The 21,160-nt window shown below is 41.5% G+C and overlaps 1 protein-coding gene and 1 long non-coding RNA gene across 2 annotated transcripts in view; one reads left to right on the forward strand and one right to left on the reverse strand.

Annotated features, from left to right (window-relative positions):
* Positions 1-21,160, forward strand: part of LOC147162512 (uncharacterized) — a 39,147-nt gene that overhangs the window by 15,429 nt on the left and 2,558 nt on the right. Inside the window, exon 2 of the long non-coding RNA XR_015097004.1 lies at positions 17,700-18,013. This is a non-coding gene — a long non-coding RNA (uncharacterized LOC147162512). The remainder of the gene's footprint in view (positions 1-17,699; positions 18,014-21,160) is intronic.
* LOC147162513 (SLIT and NTRK-like protein 3) overlaps positions 1,046-21,160 on the reverse strand; it is a 37,300-nt gene continuing 17,185 nt past the window's right edge. Inside the window, exons 7-9 of the mRNA XM_086093998.1 lie at positions 19,821-20,744; positions 17,768-17,987; positions 1,046-4,137 (exon numbers count right to left, since the gene is read on the reverse strand). Coding sequence (XP_085950124.1) covers positions 3,136-4,137; positions 17,768-17,987; positions 19,821-20,744 — 2,146 coding nt within the window. The 3' untranslated portion in view covers positions 1,046-3,135. The remainder of the gene's footprint in view (positions 4,138-17,767; positions 17,988-19,820; positions 20,745-21,160) is intronic.

A 21,160-nucleotide genomic window follows, 5' to 3' on the forward strand; every position in this document is an offset into this window, starting at 1 on the left:
AGACCAAGACAGAGGGGAAGTCAAGAAAAAAAACAAAGATGAGAGCAAGAGAGCGAATCAAAGGCAGAGAGAAAAGGATACAAGAAAGTGGATGGTATAAAAAAAAAAAAAAGAAGAAAAGTTGAGGGGAGAGCGAGCGAAGAAAGAAGACGACACTTGAAGCAGATGAAGTTACAACAAAACAAAAGTTGGTAGAAAGAAACTTAAAAAAAAAAAATCAATTTGTTGGAATGTTGCCAATATTTCCCAGATGTTTTCTGGGCAACATTAACTCATTGACGGCTATAAACGTCAAAAAATCATTTGAACTATTTCTATCAGTTTAATCCCCTCCCCCACACACACACACTTTTGTTAACAAGAGTATGAAAACCTAAATGTACATTTAGAACAGGTATAACATTTGTGATTAATCATGAGTTAGCTAGCGATTAATTACAATTAAAAATTGTAATCGCCTGACGAGATGATTATTAAAAAATTAGGGGCGTCAGGAGATTAAAATGTTTTTATCGAAATTAATCGCATGACTTCAATAGTTAACTCACGATTAACCACACATTTTATATCTGTTCTAAATGTGCAATAATAAAAAATTCTAGAAAAAAAAATGTTAAACTAATGTAAAAACTAAATAAAATTTTGTTGACGTTTATAACCGTCAATGGCAGTGAATGACTTAACTGTGGTCATTGATAGACCACCGCTTTTTTTTTTTTCAGCTGTTACAGCTGACGTCTCATTTTTACATTGAATTGGCTTCAGTTGGTGAATAAATGTGGACGCATTCACAGAATTTGCTGCATAAAATGTGGAATCCTGAAAAAAAAAAAAAAAAAAAAAAACAATTGTGAATCTGGAAAATAGTTCATAAGATGCTCTGATTGATATTTTAATTGGTTGAGAAATGTGAAAGAAAAAGGAAATAATGAAATTTTTTACATGAATTTGGCGAGTTTTGCCATATGAAAATGTGGAATTCTGTGGGAATTTGTTGCGATGTGTGAAAGATGTGCTTGGTTTTTAAAGCGGTCACACAGTAGCGTTCACGTAGCACCCTTTATTGTACTTGTCGGGTCGGCGGGAAGAAGAAGAAGAAGAAGAAGAAGAAGATGGCGTCTGAAGCAGATGCAGAATCATACGATACAGTCAAGATAGTAACGTGATCCCTTACAACAACCAAAATAAAAATGAACAAAAACAAAGAATAAATATATTCACAACTGCCTCTAATATTTGTAGGAGATGAGCACATAAAAGGATACGTTGGTAAAAGATAATCATTGATAGTTGGTAAGCTTTGTCTTCTTCTTTTTTTTTTGCGTGGTCTTTGTATATATATATAAAAAAAAAAAAAAAGTCCTGCTTTTGGTCCATATTTTGAGGAGAAAAGAAAACCTCACTGTAAATGCGGAGCTGGGGGTCCTTGGAGATTCCCCCCCCCCCCCCCCCCAAATTCATCCACCACCGCAGTGTCCTTCCACTGTAGGCCGGCATTCAAAATCAACTCAAGTCATCGTGAGAAAATGCCATGTCGGTAAAAATGGAGTGTGAATGCTAAAGAGCTGATGAGCTGAACTGTGACGATGTCGGGGTTGTTTTTTTTTTTTAAATCCAGGAAATGAATGTCGTACTTTGAAAAACACGCAACACAAAATGCTGCATTTCTTACTAATCTAATGAGAATGGACAGGAGGTTTGATTAGATGGCGACGTGATTGGATAAAGTGCTGAGGCACATTAATCAGAGTTTTACATTTTTTCCCTGCATCAGCTACTATTTTCAAAGAGAAATGATCAAATGCTAGCAGCTGGCATGCTAACATGAGGCAAAATAGATTCGCAAGTACGTTACATAAAGTGCTACTGTCTTGAATGGTCTGCGCATTTTGGTCCTGAAAAATGGTTTCAATCAAATGAAAAATGCGGAAGCACGACAAACATTTTGAAAATGTTTCCATTCCACTGAGAATTTTGCCATGGAAAAGGCGGGATTCTGGGGAAAGGGGTCATCTTTGGAATGTTGAAAATATTTGACAAAATGTCCTGAATGGTTTAGTATTTTAAAGTTGGAAAGGTTTGTAATAGTGGAGAAGATTACAAAGAATATTAAATTGTATGCATTCATTTGTAATTTTTTTTTTTATCGTGGAAAATGTGGAATACCAAAGAATTTGGAAATTTGGGGAATGTGGTTTACGAATGTTGAACAAAAAAAAAAAGACAAAATGTCTCAATTTTTTGGTAATTTTACCATTGAAAATTTGGAATGCTGGAGAAAAGTTTTGGAATGTAAAAATAGCAAACTCAAGGGGGTGTGGGGATTTATGCAGGCGGATGAATAAGAAACGGAAATTTGTTTAGACGTTTACTAATACCTAAAATGGGAATTTTTGGAATGTAAAAATGAGATCCCAAGATTGAACGGAACATTTTGACCTTGAAATAGAAATGTGGAAGGATCGTGTTCATTTGTCAAATGTTTGCCTAAATTTGGCAATTTTGTCGTAGACAAGGTGGGCTAATGAGTCATGACCATTGCGGGAATTTTGCGAGCGTGTCAAAATAGCCCAGATTTCCTCAATGAGCTCTTCAGCATTCACACAATAATATATAATATAATAATAATAATAATAATAATAACAATAATCTCAGTACTCTGCTGCCAAATACCCAATTCAGCTGGAAATGAATTTAATGGGATGAAAGAATATAAACAATTCCAATCGTATTTTCGGGGATCCTCCTCCACTCTGATTGGTCATCCCATCCATCCTGGAGTAGTTTAGATAAATAGATTTGTATTCATTAGAAAAATAAGCATCGACCACACTTGCTGGCTGCTCGTCGCTAAGGCACTTTTTAGCTGTTTATTTCCCCGACTCTCCCGCTTTTGATGTTGCGAAGTGCTGCCGCCGCCGTGAAAACCTTTCAACGCCCCCCTGCAACAAAAGCGTAGCCCAAGTCATCCCTCCAGGCCGAGATCCGGGAAACGGGTAATCCTTGCTGATACGAGTAGTACGCGGGGCAAAAAAAGTGACCCAGCTTGTTATCCAGGAATAGTTTGTAGTCCAGAACCCCCCCAAGGGCTCCTCGCCAGCGTCTGTACAGGACCTCCAGAGAGGGGGTAGGCAGCTAAAACTGGTACGAGCGGTCCAAAACCTCCATGTAGTCCGGCGTGGTCATCAGACGAGTGCCCTGCTCGCCGCCCTGCCCGCCCCCAGCGGAGGACGTGGTGACCACCCGCGTCTGGGGCCCGGCGGAGGAGGCGGCGTCCTGCGGGTGAGGGTAGCGGGGCGGCGGCCTGGCGTACCTGTCCGGCAGATCCCGGAACTCCGGGGCAGGGAGTCTGAAGAGGCAGTCCACCAGTTCTACCTTGGGGGTGGGACCCTGGCTGTCGATGACCGTGGGGCACAGGATGCCGTTCTCGTGGAGGCCTGGCGCGAGAGGCCCCATGGCCCCGGCCACGGTGCTGATGGGGGACGAGGTCACCTGGAGGGTCCATTCTCGGTCTTTCTCGTCCGCCGAGCGGTATCCGTCGGACTCCCCTTCTTTGCGCTCCTCGGGGTCGGGGGTTTTGGCCACTGAGATGGTATCGTAGACGTGGTTGTGTTGGGCCGGCGTCTCGGCCATGCCGTGGTGGTGGTGGTGGTGGTGATGGTGGTGGTGCGTCCCCTCGGCAAAGATCCCGCACTCCATCTGGATGCCGGCGAGGTCCACCTCGCCCTGGCGACGGAACGGCAGCTTGTCGCGCCGCTTCAGGGCGTACGCGATGAGCGCCGCCCCCGCGAAGAACGCCGATACGAACAGGACCAGAAGGCTGAGAACCAGAACCGAGAGCGGGATGGAGTCCTTCCCGGGCGGGATCAGGGGACCCGGTTCGGGGTCCGGGTGGCCGAGCGCCGCGCCGCCGTCGGGCGCGGTCGTGGTGACCGCCCGCTGCTCCCGGTCCTCCCGGAGCTCCAGATCCGGGCACAGGATCTCCATGGAGAGCGAGCGCAGGTCCACCCCTTTGGTTTTTTCTGGCGAGTGGCACACGACCTCGCCCACCACCACCACAGCGCTGAGACCCTCCAGCCAGCGCTTGAGGGGCGCCGCGTCGCAGTTGCACTCCCACGGATTTTGCTGCAGGTCCACCTGGACAAACAGTAGCGGCAAAACATGAATTAGCCTGAAACCCCCAAATTTTAGGGGTGTTAAAATTAGGGAGTTTATTTAAAGTCCCTTTAATGCCACTAATTATTTTTTTTTTATTAATGACAGCCCCTTACTTGGAAAGCCTGTACTAGGTTCGATTAACCTTTATTGTCATTGTGCCAAGAAGTAACAATGAAATTGGTGTGGGCTCTCCCACCCTCAAATAAAAGTGCAAACATGGGGGAGCACGTCCACGTCAAAATAGAAAAGTAATAGATTTAAGAATAATGCATATATTTGTGGAGAAGTTGTATTTTGCAATTTTAAAAAAATACAGAATTTCACAAGTTGCTTCATGTTAAAGATTAGATAGCTCTTAATGTGAAAAGAAAAATGCACTGAGCTGTCACCAATGTCTTACAAATGCAATTATGCCATCTAGTGGCAGAAAAATGACCAACACAAATCAATATCACACTACATTACAGTACATCCTTTTAATTTTAAACTTAATTTTATGTATTATAATTAAATTACTGTATAAATGACTAAAAGATGCAGCCATATTTCTATTAGTTTAACTTTTTTTCCCCCACTTTTATGTTAACAAGAGTATGAAAACGTAAATATTTTATTAGAACAGATATAAAATTTGCGCACCCCTAAAAAAAATTACTTCAAAAATTGGGATTACATTAACTCTGTTGGTCTTACTTTTCTCTTTTGAATTTAAATTGTCATATTTGCATTGGCTTTGTGATATTTTGTGATGATTAAGCAAAAAGTCTTATTTGAAAATCTAGAAAAAATATTATTATTAAAATGTAATTTATTTCGATTTTTTGGGCCGTCTTTGTTTTTGTAAACATAAAAGCATTGTCCTCGATTTTTCGGAATGAAACCTGAAGCGGGTCGTATTGACCCAGTGTAAAATTCGAGTGCACAATATTTCTTACAAATTTGGGTTTTACTTCTTCTCCTGGCTCGAGGGAAACAATTATCTCATAAAAAGACTTAAACATTATCTCTAAAGATGATAAGTGCGATGATTGCAATTCATGTTTTTTTTTTTTTTTATGTTTTTGAAGAGCATGAAATGTAAATAATTCCACTCCAGGGTCATGGGAACGGCGAAGCGCCGGGCGTTTACGGCGCGGCTATAAAAAGCGTGATTTGCCATCAATAAAAGATGTTAGGAAGCGAGCAGACAACTTGTACGCCTCTCAAGCGTTGCCTTTAAAGCGACGCCTTCACAAGTGCACGACAAGAGGAAATCTTTCATTTTCACAATGAAGACGGAGGCCGCCCGTGAGTTTAAATTTAGACGAGACGCGTCGGTGCGTGATTGCACTTTGCCATTGTAAAGGATCGATCGGGCGTCCGTGGAAAATGGCGTCCAAGGAGGCTAAAAAAGCTGATTACGCGTTGAACTTTATCATGTGAAATTGGTCTCATTCAAAGATAAAATTCATTGCATAAAATGTGAAGTTGACCCTGTTATAATGTAAAACTTAGCACAATATACCGTTTTATTTGTCATGTTATAGCGACGTGAAAATACCACATTTTATTGTGAAATGTTATCGTGTTAAAACATGCAACAAATCACATTATAATGTGATGTTTGTGTATCACGTTAAAACTTGAAACTTATCACGGTATAATGTAGCATTTATCAAGTTCAAATGTGAAACTTCACGTTTTAACGTTAAAATGTGAAATGTGTCATGCTAAAACATGAAATTGTGATATTGAACTTTTCTTTCTGAGCAGACGTTCTCCATTGTTGACGTTTTCCCGTCTGCCGCCTTCAATGCGACGTGATTTTCTCAAGTTCCCTATCGTGGTATTTTTGAAGTCGCGTTGTCATTTGTGCGATGTCACGGCAGGAGCGGGCACTTTTGCTTCCGTCTTAATTAAGGCTACTTAAAACTTAAGATTTATGACATTCAGCAAAATGTCAATTGTAGCAGTACTTTTTTTGTGCAAGTTTCTCCAAAGTCCCAGCCTCGTTTCACTTTATTCTTAAAAACACACACGCACACACACAGTAGTTTTGAGTAGTTGAGTTTTGAAATCAATGTATAATCATGTTTATTAATCGTTTTAAGCGTTCACGATGTTAGCGTCACCAAATTCGACCAAACAAATGTGGCGTAAATATAAGTCGGTAGTTATGTCAGATTACAACAATAATTGAAACAAATCTGTGGATTTGTCACTTCAACTTTTCACGTTAAGGGAAACTATGATATGTTAACATGTGCACTTCTTAAGCACTGAACAAAATGAAGCCTACCAACTGAAATAAAGCCGATTTTGCAATTTGAAAATTGTGTTTGACGACATTGCGATCTCCACTCGACACTACAAAATCCTGACATTTATTCCTATAAAATTGTGATTTATTTTTTATTTTTTATTGCAATATTTTGACAAACTTGTAAAACATTCAGCAAAATGTCATCCTACTCCCCCCCGTACTTTTCTCCTCCAGGGGGTCCGCTCACGTCTCTTTGTGACCTTATGCTGTTTACAATCTCTCCGCCCGCTCACGGTGCGAGCTATTTGCTGTCGGGCTGTCAATCCAAACGGGAGCTTTGACGGAGGCGGCGAGTGTAAATTACACAACGTCAGTTAGTACGTTGACAGGCGAGTTACGAGCCAGAGGGGAAACCGGCGTGTAATTAACGCCAGGCTTTTTAGAAAATGAATACCGGCAACTTCAGCGGCGCACGTAAAACAAAACATTTTTTTGTTTGTTTTTTGATGTGGCTTGTGAGCATAAAGAGAAATTATTAATAACACTTTGGAATATATTTAGCATGAATTAATGACTGCTTTGGCCACACAACAAAGCTTTTTTTTTTTTTTTCTCCTCAAATCATTATTATTGCCACTTTTTAGGAGGCTGTCATGAAACACAGTGGGCAGCATGGTAAGGTAGTGTCTACGTCGTCTATATCACAGCACATCACCCCCCCCCCCCCCCCCCCGCCTTTAGTCAAGGTCAGTTTCACTTTTTATTTTTTTTAGTAATTTTAGAAAGCTACTTTTAATTCTTTCGGTTTAAATGCTTTGGACATATTGAAATCTCCTGTTATGTGTTTTAAAAGTTCGACATTCTTTTAGTCATTTTGGAGAGCGACTTTTGTTTTCGCACCTTAAGCTTCTGAATGTCTTTAGCCATTGTGTTTGTAAATGTTTGTGTCTTTGGTTATGTGAAAGCACATTGAGTTGCCTTGCGTATGAAACGTGGTATATGAATACGGCAGCCTTGCCTTACAAGAAGTCGACAGCTAGCCGGTCTGTGGCTAGCGTGGGAAGCTAAAGTCACGGTCAAATCATGGCCAATTTGTTCACAAAAAGCTGGCAGCTAGCTAGCTGTCACCAAGAAGCTAACGCAGCGGTTTACATCTTTACTCGGAGCTGCGTCTTGTCAAAGGGGATCCAAATAAGTCATTTGGTTCACAAGCTTAGACTGCTGGTGGCTAGCACAAGAAGCTAACGTAGCGCTTGTTAGGGCTCTTATCTTGTCACAGCAGTTTTCAATATCACGGTCATTGTCTTCACAAAAAGTTGGCAGCTGGCTCGCTTTAACATGAAAATACCGTACGTGAGCAGTATCCTGAAAATCCGAACCCTTGCTTTATCCTCTCGGGAAGTGTTTAGCAAAAGCATATTTTCACAGAAGATCATGGATCATTTTCATTGCTCTGATAGTTGCAAGTGTCATAAAGATGAGGGGGGAAAAAGCTGCCAAGACGCACTGGGTGTTCTTCGCCCTTGTGAGCGACCCACCAAGTTACTGACTCTTAGGGTGGAACGGGACAGCTGACAAGTCATTTGTCTATATTTCTGTTTCAAACAAGCAAAACGTTGCGCAGTGGTTCGCGTGGCTGACATGTAGCTTGCGTGGGCTTGATTCTTATCCCAAAACGTCAACAATTTTGATTCAGCTCTTGGGTTGAAACTTAACTCATTCACTGCCATTGACGGCTATAGACGTCAAAAATTCATTTGGACTCTTTCTATTAGTTTTAAATTTTTTCTACTTTTGTTAACAAGAGTATGAAAACCTTTTTTTTATTTGTTATTGTATATTTAGAACAGATATAAAATGTGTGATTAATTGTGAGTTAACTAGTGAAGTCATGCGATTAATTACGGTTAAAAAATGTAATCGCCTGACGCCTCAAATTCTTAATAATCTTTAAGTCGCGTCTGGCGATAAACATTTTTTTATTGTAATTAACTCATTCACTGCCATTGATGGCTATAGACGTCAAAAATTCATATGAACTATTTTTACTTAACATTTTCCCCACTTTTGTTAACATGAAAAGTATGAAAACCTAGATTTTTTTAATTGTACATTTAGAACAGATATAAAATTTATGATTAATCTTGAGTTAACTAGTGAAGTCATGCAATTAATTACGAAAAGAAAATTGAATCGCCTGACGCCCCAAATTTTTTATAATCTTTTTTTTTTAATCGTGTCAGGCGATTAAATGTTTTTAATTGTAATTAATCGCATGACTTCAATAGTTAACTCACGATTAATTGCAAATTTTATATCTGTTCTAAATGTACAATAAAAAAAATTCTAGGTTTTCATACTTTTGTTAACAAAAGTGGGAAAAATGTTAAGTAGAAGTACTTCAAATGAATTTTTGACGTCTATAGCCGTCAATGGCAGCGAATGAGTTAATTGCATGACTTCAATAGTTAACTCACGATTAATCACACATTTTATATCTGTTCTAATAGTACAATAAAAAAAACTTGCCCTCTTCTCAAATAATTTTTTGCGCAAATAAAATAAAAATAAATAAATAACCCATTTAAACAAAAAATGCTTTTTTTTTTTTTTTTTTTGCAAAGCTGAGTTCATTTTCACTGATTACCGCCAGACCTGTTAATAGGATTAGGGTTTGTAATTGACATTTATCAATCAATCAGTGAATGACGGTGACCCGATTCTGCTCTTTAGCAGAAAATCGCGAAAAAAGAGAGATTGCTTGTTTATAAACTGAAGCACACCTGAGTTCTGCCACAGGACAACGATCCAAAACACACCAGCAGCAGAATGGCCGAGCCAAAGTTCAGACTTGATTCCCATTGAAACGCTGTGCATGACCTTATAATGACCATTCATGCTTGAAAATCCTCCAGCGTTGCTGAATTAAAGCAATTCTGCGAGGAAGGACGGGACAAAATATCTCCACAGAAAAGACTCATTGCCCTTTTATAGAAAACGCTTGGTTCCACTTGCTTCTGCTGAGGATGACCCAACGAGTTATTAGGTTTAGGGGGCAATTACGGGGTAAGTTAGCGTTGAGTAGATTTTTCCGTCATATGTCAAATTTAAAAACGGCATTTTCTTGACTTGGGTAATCATGGTTCAACATTTACATTTGTTTCATGATCTTGAACATTGAAGTGGGGAAAGTAGTTCACATGGTTGACCGTAATGCACCTTGCTCGATTCGGATTCCAAAAGAGATCCATTTTGAATAGGTCAGCATGCCATCAACGTGTTTTTTTTTTTAACTCATTCACTGCCACTGACGGTTATAAACGTCAAAAATTCATTTGAACTATTTCTATTAGTTTCACATTTTTTTCAACTTTTGTTAACAAGAGTATGAAAACCTAGATAAAAAAAAATTGAAATACAGAAATGTCATGCGATTAATCACAATTGCAAATTTTGATCGCCTGATGCGACTTAAAGATTCGGGGCTTCAGGCGATTAAAATTTTTTATTGTAATTTATTTTAATTTTTTAAAATTTTTTAAATAGCTCAGTATTGTTCATTCGGTAATGTCATCATCATTGCTCTTTTTTTTTGTTTTGTTTTTTTGTGTGCGTGCGAGTGTGTGTGTGTATTCGTCACCAAAAACCTATTTGAAAAAATCCCCTACCGTTCACCTAAACCGAACACCGCCGTCAGGAGACCCGAGGAAGGACCAAAGAAAACAAAGGAAAGTGAAATCCAGCACCGACCGACGATTTTTTATCGTAATTAATCGCATGACTTCACTAGTTAACTCACAATTAATCACAAATTTGATATCTGTTCTAAATGTACAATAAAATAAAATAAAAGGTTTTCATACTCTTAACAAAAGTAGAAAAAATGTTAAACTAATAGAAATAGTTCAAATGAATTTTGGACGTCTATAGCCGTCAATGGCAGTGAATGAGTTCAAACAACTGGAAATTGTATGAAATTGTGGGCAAAACAAAGAAGAAGCCGGTTACATAGGTGACAGACGCAGCCCGCTCTGGTTTTCACAAGCTTTTCTTTTGGTGTTTGTTTGCTTCCCCGCCAAAGTCTCTGGTGGATTGTGACCCACATATCAGCGTGAGAAAATGACACGCGTTACCGCCTCTGCATCTCCGTGAATATTCATGAGGTGATTATACCGTACGCACATGCGCGTCTTAAATCTGGTGACTTCACGTGGAGGCCTCCGTGTATACTTTTTTGTGCAGAACCGTCACTCCAGCGGAGGGTGTGTTTGTTTTGAACGCGGCCATTACCAGAAAGGAGCGCTCCCAGAGTGCTTATTTCCCCAACCGTAATCATTTCTGGCCTCGACTCAAACGCTGAATCGCTTGATTTTTTTATTTATTTTTCCCCTTTCGAGAGAAAAGTCGTTATGGTGACTTTTAAGTATTTCTTAATGTCTTTTTGAGAGTGCTCGCAGGGAGGTGTTTTTGCATGGTGTCTATGAGTGGGTGTTAGGGTCTAATCCTGTTCTTGACGCTGGCAAAGAGTCTTAAGCTCGGCACGCTTATGATTGTGACAATGGGTTGATTTTGAATGCATGCGGAGCACAGAAAGTGAACCACCGACGGAGACGGAGCTCAACAGACGCTTTAGCGCGATATGTATTATATGAGCTAACAACAGCGGGGCATTATTAGAAGTAGGGCTGATTAATCAGTTGGCCGATTCAATTATAGTAGATATGAGCTCTTTTAAACCGATTTTTTTTGCCATTTTGGGTTTTTTTTTCTTAGACATTAACATATCACAACAAAAGACAAAGATGACATTCAAATACTCCCCCCCGCCCAAAAAAAAAAGCCAAAAAGGTCGACTTTTGCCGTCTTTTTCTCTTTCTACTATAAAGTTAACAAATACCCCCAAATAAGTTATTTTATTCGTTATATTTTTTTGCATTCATCGGCAGATATTAGCGCTTTTAAACCAATTTTTGCCATTTTCTTTGTACATTAACAAGACAAAGATAACATTCGAACCCCCCCACCTAAAAAAAATTTTGCAAAAAGATTTTTCTACTGTTAAGTTGGTAAACAAATACCAAAAAGAGTTACTTTACTCGTTATATATTTTTTTAATTAATCGGCCGATTAATCAATTGGCTGATTTAATCGACTGGTAAACCATATTCTTCTTAATACATTAACATATTACAACAACAACAAAAAAGATAATGACATTCCAATAGCCCTCCCAAAAAAATGGCAAAAAAGGTTGATTTTTTAATTTTTTTTTATTAATCTGCCGATTAATCGGTTATTTTTATTATAATATATAATATAATTTAGTCTGTCAAATATCTGTCTTGACTTACAATAAATCTACATCGGCCCTAATTAGAAGATAAATTGCTTAACTTGAAGCAAACAAGGCGGTGTTCGTAAAGTACTTTAAAGTCTGTGCTGAAGATTTCAGGTTTCATGATTTTGTGGGCGTGGCTAAAACGGTGCCTCGTGACGCAATTTTAGCATTTGGCATGAACTCGCATCAAATTGCAGGTTTACTTATTTCTTCTTATTAGACCCAAGCCTGTTAGCACGTGAGCTAGCTGCTGGCTAGCACCTCAAATGCTGATCATAAACAATAAGCGGAATTACAACGTTAGCAGGCAGCGGGTTTCGCTGACGGAGTGAACGATTAACGCTCGCGAAGCCCCGCCCACGACCGCCTGCCAGCCCGCCTCGGAGAAGGAAGAAAAGCTCCGCTAAACGACGCGCTCGAGGGCAAAATATCCACCCTGGTCCAGCACATCCGCCCTCATCGCTTCATTGTGTCTCGTCACGTGACTTCAAGGTCAGACATGCGAAAAGCGCGACACTCTGGCGAGTAGGGTTTTGTCTTTCCGCTGATTTATTAAGAGCACTTTATGCAAAATGCAGTCACTTGCAATCTTCCCCCCGGTGGCGCCGCGGTCCCGCGGCGGCGCAGATGATGGAGAAAGACGGCAGCTGTGCCTCTTACATCTCGCTTGTTTTTTTTTTTATATTAAACAATGTTAACTGTGTATTGCAATTGATGTCAAGTGAAAGCGGGAGCTTCAAATGAAAATAGAAAAAAGGACTATTAAGGAGAAATGCGGCAAAAAACGGCGGCAACTGAGCGAGACGGGGGGGGGGGGGGAATACATAAAGCTCCCTGGGATGTAATCATGCATCGGTGGTGCAGTGGGTTCCATGCCGCCATTCATCCGTGGGTGGAATGCGCCCGGAAGGGCAACCTGGCGTGAAAAATCGTGCCGGTGATTACCTGTCGAGAACCGCCGATGTACATTGTGACGTGATCACGCATCTAATGCTCCAAGGCATGTCTCATCCTCGTGGCTTGTCCAGCTCGTTAGGTCTTTTGCCTCCACCTGTGCTCGTCAACCTGGCCCGGTGTTCAGTTCACGGGTTGGGTCTCCATCCGCCCATTTTTAGTCGAATTTTCAAGAAATGCAAAAGCGAAACGGGAATGCTAGAAATTTGATAAAGGGCTCAAAATTTGCTAAAAAGTTTACACGCTTAGAGGGAGTGGCTTTTTTTGAAGCGTATCGCCCCCCAAAAAAAAGAAAATGCTAATTTGGGCTAATGGACTCTATATTACGTCACACGTACGTTTGTAGTCCCAAAGCAATGTCGGACGATAACGTAAGGTATGTTTGGGGGGGGAAAAACAAAACTGAAATCTTTTTGGAATGAATTAAAGAAGCGATTATTAAATGCTATTTTAGATGGAAAACAGCAAAGAAACAATACAATTTATAAAGAACTACAAATTATAAAGAACTACAAATTATAAAGAACTACAATTTATAAAGAACTACAAAAGCAAACTCATACGAGCAGTCACTTCCTGTTTTTCTTCTGGTGGAGCACATCTCTATGGTGTATAGCGCCACCTACAGCGGCGGAGGTCCCCTCTCAATTATTCGCAAAAAGAAGAACCGATGAAAAGCGTCCGTTTTGCGCATTTTCGCCAAATTTGCTTAAACATTTCGAAACGTGTTGTTGGATCATTTGCTTCTGTTTGCAGTTGCTGTTCATTGCCACGTCTCCGTGTCCTAGTGCGCTTTGCGTGGCTGTTTGTTTTGTGACTTTGACTTGGGTTTGTTTGGACTATTAGTTTAGTTTCGGCTCATCCGAGAGTGCCTCGTTTTCTTTTAGTTTTTGAAATCAAATACAAACAAATCCCTCTGATACGTTCCACGCCCCCGCGCGAATTTGCACAATAGCTTACCAGTGCTGGGACACCGATTTGCTAAGATTTAAAACATGGGTGTTAAACATGCGGCCCGCGGGCCGGATCGGGCCCGCAAAGGGGTTTAATCCGGCCCATGAGATGATTTTGTAAAGTAAAAAAAAAAAGAAGAATCGGCCGGCCACAATCAGAACATATAAATTGATAATTTCGCAAATTGAGCAATGCAACTTCCTCGTCCTGGATGTCATTATTTTGCACACAAACTAAAGTTACGGTTTGTTTTCAAAACAATTATTCGGTATGCATCTGTCCCACTTCAGCCATCTGTCAAGACCGAGGAGCAAAAATGAGTCTCAACACACCACGCAATAGGATCATCATTAAGCATAATCTAGTCTCGACATCCGATATTCCGCTCTTCACTGGGAGTGCGCTCAAGCTAGGCCTGATGAGTTGGATGTGTGCAAGATCGGGGAGGAAATATTACTTATTATTAAAACGGTCCACACAACATGTTTCACAGGAGACTCTCGTTCTGGAGACTCTCGTTCTGCTCTGTTAAAAAAAAAAGAAAAAAAAAAAAGATCCAAAACAAATCCGCAATTTTCAGTGGGTGTTGTTTACATTTTGGACTGTGATCAAGGAAGTATATTGAGCCAAAAGTAAAATCTCCCCAATCTTGTTTTATTAGCACCCGAATCCTAATCTTTTCCTCATTGCTCTATTCTACGCCTTGTTTCACTTCCGAGACAAAATCCAAAAGCCCTGAGCCTTGTAGCATCCGCCACCCTTTCTAACGGCTCTTCAACCCTCCGGAGACCACAACAAAGCCACGCTTCTAGTGTTCTGCCGAGCATTCCCAGTCCTCCAGAACCTCCCGCGCGGTAATCCCGGTCTCCTGGGTTCTCGGCTACTCTCCTGGCGTCCCATGCTCCGCTAGCGCATTCCCTCTTCTTCCTCCCCTGACACATCCTCAGCTCAGCTCCCTCCCTCGGTGGCTTTAACACAACCTGCAGCGCAATCGTGTAGAAATGGAGCCTTGCCGCAGACTTAATGGCTGCCAAACACCGGGATACCCTGCAGTCCTGACGCCCAACACGTCAGTGCCTTGAGGTCCATAGCATGGCCGTCTTGGAGCGCATGCTCTGGATTCTGGTGCCACGCTGTAACTAGAGCTGTCAAAATTAATCGATTAATCGACAACTATTTTGATAATCGAGTAATCGTTTGGAGCCATTTTGTCATTTAAAATTGTCCAAATCCTCTGATTTCAGCATATCAACAGTAATTATTCACTGATGTCTGTAGTGCTTCGTGAAAGAAGACTTCTGAGTTTAATCAAAATAACAAACATCTGTTTTTACTTTGGAAAACAACGACCGAAACCGATAACATAGTACGACATCAATCACACTTTTTAATAATAAACAGTAATCAGGGGGGAAATGCTTTTGTAATACACTTTAATGCAAAATAAAAATGAATCCGATTAGTCGATGAATCAATTGAATAATCGATAGATTAATCGATTCTAAAAATATTCAATGGTGACAGCTCGAGCTCTGCTATTATTCGAAGTTCAGTTACAATTTCAATTGTTACACTCCACAATTACAAAATCGGCATAATCGTTTTTTTTATTATTAATACTAATTTTTGAGTTGTCTAAATTCATACATTTACACCTTCTTTTTTTTTTTTTACTAATTTAATAAATTTGGTTTCATACAAAAGGAACTTGCATAATTATAGTGTTTCAAAGAATTTTATTTGTCTTAATATTATTATTATTTTTTTTTTTATGTTTAAACATTTTCTTGTTTTGTACAAAAAAAAATCGTCCTGCTGCACTCCAACTTCGTTCTTGCCAACATAATTAAATAAATATCTATTATTATAAATCCGGTTTGGTCCAAGAGGAGCTTACATAATTATAGTGTTTCCCCCAAAATTGTATTGGTCTAAATATTTTTAAATGCTTAAACATTTTCTTGTTTTGTACCAAACAATAAGTCATCATTTGATTAATCGTGATTGCAATTATTGCCAAAAATAATCACAATGATTATTTTTCCCCATAATCGAGCAGCCCAGGCGACAGCACTATTTGTTACCCACGTATCAATTTTTATTGTCTTAACCGATTTTTCAAATGTGAGACACGTAACGACAAAAAAAAAAAAAAACATCAAAAAAACCAAACTAAAACAAACCAGTCATCTTGCGTCAGTTTCGCTTCTTAAATCCGGTTCCTGAGACCTTGTCATTCCTCACTCTTTTGTTTTCAAATAATCATCAACGTAATCGGTGCCAGGACATCAGAGCCTTGAAGGGGCGGAAATATCGGAACTCGCTGAAAACGCAGTCGCTCGGGCTTGTTTTGTGCTTTTCGTCAAGCTGTGAAAATATGACACGTTTTGGCAAGCGGCGCGTTAGTTTCTTTTAATCTGGTCGCCTGACGTGGAAAGTAAATATACTTGAGCGCATTTGCGTGCGCGCGTGTGTCGTAAACACAAGCGACGGTGAGCCAATGCAGTTCTCTCCCCGCTGTCACTCAAGATAATGGTTTGCTGAAAGCCGCTTGCCAGATTCCACTCTGGTTTACACAACATGCTTGACCACAGGCTGGTGCGTAGTCAGTTAGGATGGGTTGATTTTCAAAACGGGACGCGTGCGAATGCCGGAAAGCTGAACGCTAAGATTTGAATGCGCGTGCTTATGAAGTCAATTGAAAGAAATGATGTGGACGTTTTTTTTTAATTGTAGTTCAAAAAAAGTGTGGAGAATAAAAATCACAATAACGTATGCGGGAATGCTTCATTTGGGATCATTAATTCGGTCTTTTGTTGACTTTTAGGGGGAAAAAAGTATCCAGAAAAGCAAAACTGGAAGTTAAATATTATAGCTCATGTTTTAGCAGAAGTCTTTCTTTGTACCAATCGTTTTTGTTTATTATGAAATTTACAGAATGCATTGGACGTATCGTGATATTAACTCATTTACTGCCATTGACGGCTATAGACGTCAAAAATTCATTTGAACAATTTCTATTAGTTTCACATTTTTTTCCTCTTTTGTTAACAAGAGTATGAAAACCTAGAATTTTTTCTATTGTACATTTAGAACAGATCTCAAATTTGTGATTAATCTTGAGTTTAAATAATTAAGTAATTAAATAAAAAAGAAAATTTTAAAAAATTGAGGTGTCAGACGATTACATTTTTTAATTATAATTAATCACATGACTTCAATAGTTAACTCATGACTAATCACATTTTATATCTGTTCTAAATGTACAAAAAAAAAAATCTAGGTTTTCATACTCTTGTTAACAAAAGTGGAAAAAAATGTGAAACTAATAGAAATAGTCTCGTGATTTGGTAGAAATCTCACGATTTCCGGGAAGTCTCGGGTAATCCACAAACAACTGAGCTTGTCTCAAAAGATGTCTCAAGTTTCACAGAGCGTAAGTCTCGCAAGATTAGTGGAAGTCGTGAATGATTTGTGGGACTTTGGCAAGATTTGCGAAAAGATTGGGGGATTGTCGAATTGAATTTACAAGACTGAGATCAAGTCTCGGGAGGTGTCTCGGGATGGAGAAGATGGAGTTTTGGTGGAAGTCTTGCGAGATTGGTCGAAAACTTGCATTTTTTTTTTTTTGTGTGGAAATATCACATTGTTTGCAAACGTGTGCATAGCGTGATTGTGAAATAAAAATTTGGGGCACGTTTTCAATTTTCCTTTCCTAATTGAATTTTGCACTACTCAAATCCCAAAAGATTCCTGAAGTCTCATGTGATTTAGTTTGAGATTTTGTGAAAATCTAATTATTGAAGAATTGGGGCATATTTTTCCATACATTTTCTTCAAGATACTACTGCAATTTTCTCATGAGACTTTTACAAGTTTAGTTGGACGTCTTACGGCATTTTGTTAATTTTGTTCTTTTTTTTCATGAAAACAGTCCAACTCGTCCCATATATATCGAAATACTCTCTTTTTCCTGATGCCTTGCCATATCCGCACTCTTTGAATATTTGAGACCTTTTTTTTTTCTTCTTCTTTTTTTCCCCCCCCCCCCAGGAAAATGCCTCATGGCAGGCGAGCAACTGCACTGAAATCATCCATCAAATGCATTCACATCGACCAACCTGCACCAAGCCCGTGAGGTGCTCCAGCACGCCCTCCGTGGGGAGCTGCAGGAGGTGGTTGTTCCTCAGGTTGAGGCGGGCGAGGTTCACTCCAGAAAACACGCCCAGAGGAAGACTTCTTAGCAGGTTGGCGTTCAGGAACAAGAGCTGGAGCGCCGGCATGGAGTCCAAGGTGCCCCGGTCCATCTGTCGGATCTCGTTGTACTCGAAGTAAAGGTACCTGCAGCAGAGGAGGAGGAGATGAAGGTGAACATTGGTGCGGAGAAAAAGGTTCATTTGGATGTGCATCGGTTTCCTATTTATTGGGATAAATCATTAACATGAACTTTATTATTCATTATTTTTAGAAACATAGTGGCGTTGATAAATTGAGCAAATTTGTTATTTCAGAAGTGCGTATCAAACTGGTAGTAGCTCTCGGGTTCAAAAAGGTTTGTGACCCCGCAATAGAATCAGTGTGTGTGTATGTTTGTCTTTCTGCATGATTGTGTGCAATTGTGTGTGTGTGTGTGTGTGTGAAATGCATGCGGCCATTGTGATTCCTGATTAAACTCATTACATGTTTAAAAAAAAAAAAAGGGACAAAATGATGAAGTTTGCAAGTGGATCGTTTAGTAAGCGCAGCAGTGGGTAAATTGCCGCTCTTCGCCTCTCAACATTATAATGACATAAATGAATATTTATGTAAATTAGCCATACAGGAATTTGTTTTAATACGCACTTTTCGCCCATTCGTACAGCTGATCGCTGTCAAAACACAATGTGTGTGTGTGTGTCCGTTTTTTGTGCGTGTGTGACGTACGAATGTGACAAGCTGGCTGTACTGTCACGTTCGATTAGGGACACAAGAGCCAGAAAGGTAAGAAATGATAGATAGATATTTGTTATTTTTTACAGTGTTCATTTTCTGCCACAGAAGGCTAACAATAATATGAAATGTACGTTTTAGGAATGAAATGACAAAATGAATGCAGCAAATATGACAATGAGTGTTGATAATGTTTGGCGGTTGGGATCAAAGACCGGAGCGGGCCGCACGAGGCCCAACTGTGACGTGGGACACGATCAACCTTCAAGGCCTTTCCAAATCGATAATAGTACTAAGAGTGAACTTAACGCAAGTCCCGAGTAAATCCTTTTCCTTTGCGCGCCAGCTAGTTTTAATAGAATTCTGCTGCTGAAATGAGGCCTGCTTTAAAGTTAATTAGCACTTGCTCACCCCCAGAGTCTGGGACTAGTGTTTTTTTTGTTTTCCAAGGTCCAGTCTTTCCTCTTTAAATATTAAAGATGGATAACAAAATCAATCTAATTAGTGGACTGTAGATGTTTGCCAAAAGCGTCACCTGAACATCCATCAATCCGTTCTCTATATGCCCTCATCACAGGGGCCGGTGAGTAGGGGCCCCTGCCTGCCGCAGTTGACTTTTCGGCAAGAGGTAAGTTGCACTCCCGGACTGGTCGCTGGCCAATCGCAGGGCGTATATTTGATCCAACATGAACGGCGGCACCGATAGCCTCGGGGGGGGCCGCCGCATACCTGACAGACAGTAAAAATGTCCGACAGGGGCGACCACAATGTGGCTCATTGAAATGTGGCCCTGCATATTTCAAACATGCAGAGATGAGATTGAGAACCAGAACTGTGAAAAACAGACGTGTTAACCACTGTGCTGCGTCACCTGAACCTCTCGGAATGACAATCGAGCAAAAAGTGTGATTTATCCCCCCCCCCCCCCCCCCCCCAAAAAAAACCTGTTTTCATCAGGAGCACATCTCAACACCTTATCAAGGCGCCTGCATGCACATACAAAGCAAACATTGGTTCGTTTCTGAGTTGTCACTCACAGCAGCCTCGCACCTCGGCTTGAAATCCTGCCACCAGGCAGTGTGACTGACTTATTGATAGCCCGCAAGAGAGAATGGCCGCCTTCCCTTTCAATCAAGCTTCAGTCAAATGCTAATCGCCGCGCAACCCCTCGGCACAGTCAAATTAATTTCCCCCCCCGTACTTGTAAACAAACGAGCCGAATATGCAGTCATAATTTAGTCGTACCTGAGATTCTGCAGCCCCAGGAACATGTCGGGGCTGAGCCTCTCCAGGTTGTTCCCGTTCAGGTACAGGCTCCTCAGGCTGCTCAGGCTGGAGAAGGCGCCCTCCTGCAGGTAGGATATGCGGTTGCTGCCCAGGTGCAGCAGGTCCAGGCTGGAGAAGTTCCAGAAGTCGCTGCGGTAGATCCTCTGGATCAGGTTCCCGCCCAGGTACAGCTTGCGGCCGTTGAGCGGTCGCGGCGCCAACTGCGACACGTTGAGGAAGCCGTTCTCCTTGCAGTTGACGGTCAGGCCCAGGTCGGTGATGTGCAGGTTGCAGGTGCAACCCAGCGGGCAGATGATGGGAATGGGCGGCCGGGTCTGGTAGCCGGCCACGGGGGCGTTCTGGTTGGGGCTCCGCGACGTGGGCGGCGTCCTGGAGGGGCGGGGCCTCTTGGTCGGCCTCGGGGCCTTCTCGCGGTCCCTGCGCTCGGCCGAGGACGAGGACGAGGACGTAGAGGAGGTGTGAGTGTTCTGACGGGAGCCATGCACCATGGAGGAGGGTTTGGTCGGTCTCACCCGCCCCGGGTGGGGGTTGGGCTTGGAATTAGGGGGCAAGTGTTGAGTCTGCGTGCCCCCGGGGGTTCTGCCGCCTTCCGCTTGCAAGTCCTTATCCGGGAGCTCCGCGCAAAGCTCCTTGCGGGGGATCTCCCTCAAATCCTTGCCGTGGAGGTGGAAGGGATGCTCGCAGGTGACGTCCCCCACCACCGCCGTGTAGGGGATCTGACCCAGCCACCGCCGCAGCTGCACCGCCTCGCAGCCGCAGTTCCAGGGATTCTCCTCCAGCTGGATCTCCATGAGGGAGCGACCCACGTATTCCAGGGTTCCGGCGTATGCCAGACTCTTTAGACGGTTTCCCCGCAGGTCCAGATGAGTCAGCGACACAGATCTAGAGCAGGAGGAGGAGGAGGGAGGAGGAGGAGGGGGGGGGGAGGATGGGCGGAGTTAATGAACGGCAACGCCGGCTGCTGAGAAGTCTGATGACGAATGCATCTTTTAGTCGACAATAAAGCAGGGGACACGCATACCGGCAACGGGCCTTATAATGAAAATCAGAAAACGTCTGATTGTCGGATGCAAGGAAAGATGATTCTGAGTCACGGTCACAAACTGGCAGAAAAAACAGGAAACTGTTGGGATCCATTTTTGTTCTCCAAGGTCCAACTTTTTGCATATACTCCAATGGTGGGCACTTCCGCCGTTACGTCGGCCGTAATTTTTTGGCAAATGCATTTTCTATAAGTGAAGCCTCGAGAAAAAGAAAATACCCGAACTGAACAGGACCATCTGTACTGACCCGGATCG

This window comes from Leptonotus elevatus, chromosome 14 (genome assembly GCF_054856555.1).
Source record: "Leptonotus elevatus isolate MCC_2025b chromosome 14, RoL_Lele_1.0, whole genome shotgun sequence".
In the NCBI taxonomy this organism is placed as follows: Eukaryota; Metazoa; Chordata; class Actinopteri; order Syngnathiformes; family Syngnathidae; genus Leptonotus; species Leptonotus elevatus.